Source organism: Poecilia mexicana, unplaced genomic scaffold (assembly GCF_051168715.1).
Source record: "Poecilia mexicana isolate PSO_F unplaced genomic scaffold, ASM5116871v1 scaffold_1, whole genome shotgun sequence".
Taxonomy (NCBI): Eukaryota; Metazoa; Chordata; class Actinopteri; order Cyprinodontiformes; family Poeciliidae; genus Poecilia; species Poecilia mexicana.
This window is the reverse complement of record NW_028263370.1, coordinates 14,069,356-14,075,355: the sequence shown is the minus strand read 5'-3', so window position 1 is coordinate 14,075,355 and position 6,000 is coordinate 14,069,356. Positions and strand designations below refer to the sequence as shown.

The window sequence follows — 6,000 nt, the reverse complement described above, 5'->3', positions numbered from 1 at the left end:
ATAAAAACCAGAGCCTAGAAGATGACAACAATTTGATTGTTTCATCTGCAAAAGTAAACACTTTGCAGACACCGACTGAGGGAACAGCTATGGTCTATTTTTTTTTACCATTATCTTCAAGAATTGGGGAATAATAAAGCAGCCATTTTCTTAAAGAGTCAATGGTGTTGGAGTCCCCGTCTCCCAGCACAGGACAAATCATAATGTTTGCTCATGTGTTTTTCAATTACACAACTTACATTTGGATCACTGTTTCTATATACTTGACATTTAGGCAGCAATATTTTGCTCTTTTTTTAACTTGCAAACAAAACTATCTTATTCAATACTAGTTAGTAGACTTCAGAGGTGCTGAACGAGTCATTTTACTATCTTCAGAAAGAACCAGAAGGACTGTTGTCTCACTCTTTCCAGCCTTTATTCCCATACTGGCATGTGGCTGTAGTAGCCTCGTTATCTTTATGCACTCTGAAGTTGCAACGTGCCATTGCAACTTCTATGAGACACTGCAACTAAGTGCTTCAGATTTTACTTCAAATAAACGTGTAACAATATTTTTTTGCAATGTATAAAAACAATATGTAATGGTAGATATCTGTGGATTAGATTAGATTGGCGTTGGTAGTTTCTTGATCATTTCGTAAAAGGAGCTTGGGATCAATACATTATTTAAATAAAATAAGTCTCCCATAGTTATGTTAACTAAAGTGTTAAAAATAAAGGAATGTTGTAATATATTTCCTCTTGATCTAATGCCCATGGTGTCTTTCAATTTGTTCATTGCAAACTTAGTTTGATGGCACCAGATGAAACTAAAACTATAATATTGAACGGTTTTCTCGTGTGTCTTTGTTCCCAAAGCAGTTGACTGACTGCGAGAGGATCTTCCTATCAAAAGAAAATGGATAGAAAATCAGTGTAAGTCCCATTAAGGCACATCCAGCGCAAATTGAGAAACCCTTTTGGTACTGGCGAAGCAAGTAACAAAAACCGCAAATCAGTATGATGATGTTGTTTCTGCAGTTGCAAAAAAAAAAAAAAAAAAAATCACAAATTTAAAAGTACATTTAATGCTCTCAGCTTATCATGCCTCTTACATACAAATCACTGCAGTCAAAGTAAGAAAAGTTAAAAAAGTAAAACATGAAGAATTTATAGGAAAGAAGATACAGAAAACCAACAAATATCGGTGAACTGGTTGCCCAGCCTCCTGTAATGTTGGCGAACTAAGAAAGAATTAAGATCTTACAAATATATAACATGAACTATTTAAATAAATCAAATAATGATAATAATAATAACAATAATAATAATAATATTATAAAACAATCCAAACTGATCATCATCATTAAACACTAGAATAATATTCAATAATATTATTAACATCATCAATACAATTATTGTTAGTTTACCCTGTTACTTCGGCAGAAGTGTAGATTTCTCATTCATGATTGTATATCCGTTGCTAAACAAAATGTTTGGACAGACTGCAGGAAGGAGGGAAAGACCGTAAGGATGTGAGGAGAGCAGAGACTGGAGAATTGATCTCACCTTTTCCCACTCCCTCCAACCCTCCCTTCCCTTCCCTTCCCTTCAGATCACTCAAGCGTTGGAGCAGCACCAGAATCCTTTCGTCTCATTAAAAACTTCTCTCACTTTGAACTTTGCCAAACTTTATGTGGCAGAGGCCCCTGTGTTTTGTCCAGAACCTCTCCTTTTAGAAGACCGAGAACAACACACACACTGTTGTGTACCCTCATTCTCTTCACATAGAGAAGTCATTAGCTTTTGTCCTCTTCCACTCTTTTCTTCACCCACTTCATCTTCTCTATCTCTCCCTTTCTTCCTCTGACCAGTCTCAGACATCTGACTCAATGCTCGAGAGCTTTTCATAAACGTGTCCATTGGCACCATTGAAGGGTCTCTGTCCCTGTCCCAGACCTAACGTGTCCCTGCCTCCGGGCAGCAGTTTGTTGGCCCCGTGGTGGTTCCCCATGGGCCCTCCCACCCCACCCAGGCACAGCTCTTTGGGGTACCTTGTGGCCACATTGGACATCACCCCAGCTGTGGCGGACGCGGGCAAATAGGAAGTCGCTCCCATGGAGCCGCGGAAGTCCCCTCCTCCTCGGTTGTTGTTGAGAAGTTGCTGCTGCTGCGTCTGTGGCTTTTTGATGTAGTACGGTTTGGCACCGTGTAATAGACACTGGTCGTCACCGAAGGTTGGGATGAAGGGGTTCTGGTTCACCTTATCTGGGTAGAGAGATTTAGACAAGGAGTAAGTCCCAGCCCCTCTGTTACCACCACCACCACCACAGCCCCCTCCTCCCATCATATTTCTGTCTCTGTCCCTCAGGTCTCTCTCCCCCACTGAACGTCGATGCAACCCACCTTCTCCTCCACGGTACAAACTGAAGGAGGACCCTCCTGCTGCTCTATCCCCTCCTATTCCTCCAAACATGGGAGATTCCCTTTCACCCGAATACCTCTCAAACATGTGTGCATAGGGACTGGGGCCCTCCATGTAACGGTCTTTTTCTTTCAAACTCACACTTCGGGGCTGAACAAACTGCCCGCCAATACCTCCTCCAACCCCACCCATACGACCAGCTCCCTCTCTCTGCAGATCTACAAACGTATCGTAAGAGTGCTGCCTCCGTAACACCTTCCCACCTGGCCCTAGTTTCCTGCGCTGTGTCTGAGTCTGTGTCTGACTAGGTCCTATGCTGCTCTTCACACCACTAAAAATCATGTTGTTATCCTCACTGATGTTGTAAAGGTTGCTTGGCTGTATCTTGCAGGAGTCACAGCGTTTGCAGAGCGTAGCAGAGCTGGGGCGACTGCCACTCCCCCCAACTCCGCTAGCTGAGCACGTGCTGCCACCTCCTCCACTGTGATGACACACAGTGTGGCAGTTACGACACTCCCAGTCACCCCCTGCTATACCTCCCCCTCCAAGGCCAGAAACTCCTTTCTCCCAGCAAGTATGAGCCTGTTGCCCTGCTGACATTCCACCAATCCCACCTTTGCACTCTGTTTTCTTCCCTTTACCTTTGAGGAAGTCTTCCACAGGCACTAAGCTTTTACAGATACCACCACCACTACCACCGCCTGCACCGCTTCCTCCACTTCCACCCTCTTGCTCCCACTTGGCCTTGCCCTCCTTGGAGCGGAACTGGTCCGCATAGAAATCCCTCAGGTTGTCTTTGTCTTTGCGGAATATGTAAGGTGAAGAATTACCCGTTCCTCCTCCCCTCTTCCGCTCCAGGGGAGGTGAGACCGGGCGGTGTGCCAGAGGCCCATGGGGGAAGTGGTGGTGGACGGTGTGGTGGTGGGGTCTCTTCCTGAAGGCGTTCAGCTCTATCTCGTCCTGCTCCCGTCTGACCTTCGCGGAGGCTGGCCTCTTTTTCAGGCTGTCCCTGTACTGCTTACGCCTCTTGGTGCTGCCCTCCAGGTTTCCATAGGTAACAGTGTGCGTGGAGATATCCGACACATCAGAGCGAATGTTCCCATCGTCACCCCCTGAGCCTCCCCCTCCCCCGCCACAGTACCTGTCGTGTCCCCCGATGAGCCCAGTGCTGGATGCTCCTCCTTTGAAAGAAAACCTCCCGTAAACATTGCTTCCTTTGAACCCACCCTGATTGGTATCTGCAGCGGTGTGGCCTGCAATCAAGTCAAATTTACTTGTATTCCTGTGAGTCATTGAGGGGCGGGGCTGGGTGGTGAAAATGGGCGCTACCCCTCCCCCCAAACTGTCAGCATCGAACATGCCACCTTCCAACGAGCTAGCGCTGCCTAAGCTACGCGGCCTATTGGGTGGGGGGCCGGACATACCCAGAGCCGAGGCCGGGTGGTGGTGCCGGTAATGATCCTGGTAGAGGTTGCTGTCCTTCAGGGGCAAGTTGCCAAAAGTCCTCTCCACCTCGCTGATATAATCACTGAACATGGGATCCTCTGGAAGATAGGGCGGAGCAGACTTACAATCCGCAGGGTGACCCACCAGGCTGTGCCGGTGCTTCTGGATATCATAGATGGCCGCTTCACGGCTACTGTGGCTATACTCTAGGGCTGCATGCGGAGAGCCATTGACGCCTGGGACTGCAGTCATGTCCTTAGCAGTTCGAAGTAACCGTAGGATGTTGGAGTGGGTGTTGTTCATGTTCTTCTTTATGGTAGAAGATGGTGAGTCAATGGTCGACTTGTTTTCCTCGATTTGTACCCCATGGATGCAGCTGTAGATACCCTGGAGAGTGAAAATTGAAGAAAAAGAGGGTAGAGAGAAAGACAGGGTGAGACAGACCATAGGGGGAAAAAGAGAGTGTGAGGCAAGGTATGAAAGGAAACAGTAAATAGTAAATAGACAGAACCAGAAAAGGTTTTAACAGGAAGAGAGAGAGAGCATCACAAACATCAGACGGAGGCAAACAGAAACAAGAGAAGTTAATGCATTGCCATCTTCTCTGTGACTATGAGTATGTTTACTCTATTAAACAGTTATAGGATCTAAGTTCATGAATGAATCACCTCTGGGGAACAATATGGACTGGCTCAGCCACAGTCCAAGGCTCAGGGACATATAACAGACCAGGTATTCACTGAGCAGATCAGTGTCTTGATTGAAGCCACACAAGAAGCACTAAGTTTGTGGTTTTGACCACAAATCAATAGGATTAATCAATGTAATCTGAATTGACAGTACATCGCTGCTACACAAGAGTTCTGCATGTTCCCCTTCACTAAACTGTAAAATAAATCACTGCCAAGGAGTTCCTTTTAACCGTCTTTATATGTGAGAAACTGATTACTTAACGTCTGTATAAACAAATGGCACATAACATTATGACCACTGAACGAAACAACAGGATTTGCAAACCATTGGTGGACTGGATACATTCAATGGCGACTAAACATTTTGCCTTCAAATTTGATCCTTCAGAAGGAGGAAAGATGAGGAAGTGTAAAAATGTAAAAGAGCTTTCCAAGGGCCATATGCCTAGAGGTCTGCAGTGATCAGTGTCTATGAAAAACAGTCAAAGGAGGAAACAGTCGTGAACCAAAGACAGAGTAATGAAAGGGCATGTATAGTGTTAAAGACGATACACAGCCTTTCATGGACACAGCTTTACATTATGTCTGTTCTATTTTTCCAGTGCATAACGCACCAGGCCAGAAGACTGAACTAGTTCAAGAATGATTTCTAGGACCACAACAATTTTGAGGTATCAACTTGAATTCTGAAACCTCCACATCTTTATCCAATTGAGTGTCTGTGGGAACAAGTGAATATCGCCTTATAGGTTTTTAAAGGAGGCATCTTAAACTCCAATCCATTGCTGGTAAATGTTGCTGGTGTCCTGTAACAATTAGATGTGTAACTGGCTCACTCAATCAAACTCAAACAATTGATTAGAGCCCTGCCGGTGACCTAATTATTTAATTTGACTGTAACAGAGAGACATGTCTAAAAGCTGCTGGGAAACGGCCTTTTACGGCCTCGAGTTTGAGATGCCTAAATTAAAGGATTTGTTGCTAACATGCATGTGTGCAAGATACTACAACACACCTTCCAATGTCTAGTAGAGTCCACATCTCAAAAGGTTAGCCATTTTGGCAGTAACAGGGGTCCCCAACACACTGCTAGGAAAGTGGTCACGATATTATGTCTGATAAATGTAATCTGCCATTTCCCAAAAAAAAGTGTGTGTTTGGCTTTTGATGAATGGTGAAATGGTTAATTTGGTGTTGGGTCAAGCAAACATGTTCTTCAAATGCAGGCTGCGAGAATCTGGTCAAGGCGACAGTCAAATCTGAAAGGTTGACGACACACTGCCCACCAGCGAGTGCGCTGGCCAACGCTCCTCGAAGGCGTCGACTTGTCAGAAACAGTTTTTGTCTGTCTCTTAGTCACTTTCCACGTCACTGAGCTGCATTCATAATTGTTAACCATCAACCCTCTTTTCTCTCTTGGCTTGATCCCCCCCTTTGTACTTTTTTTTATCTTGC

The 6,000-nt window shown here is 45.0% G+C and overlaps 1 protein-coding gene across 1 annotated transcript in view; it reads right to left on the bottom strand.

Moving 5' to 3' along the window:
• Positions 1–1,411: 1,411 nt before the first annotated feature.
• Positions 1,412–6,000, bottom strand: part of grin2bb (glutamate receptor, ionotropic, N-methyl D-aspartate 2B, genome duplicate b) — an 82,574-nt gene continuing 77,985 nt past the window's right edge. Inside the window, exon 14 of the mRNA XM_088007526.1 lies at positions 1,412–4,240. Within this exon, the coding sequence (XP_087863652.1) occupies positions 1,859–4,240 (2,382 nt within the window). The 3' untranslated portion in view covers positions 1,412–1,858. The remainder of the gene's footprint in view (positions 4,241–6,000) is intronic.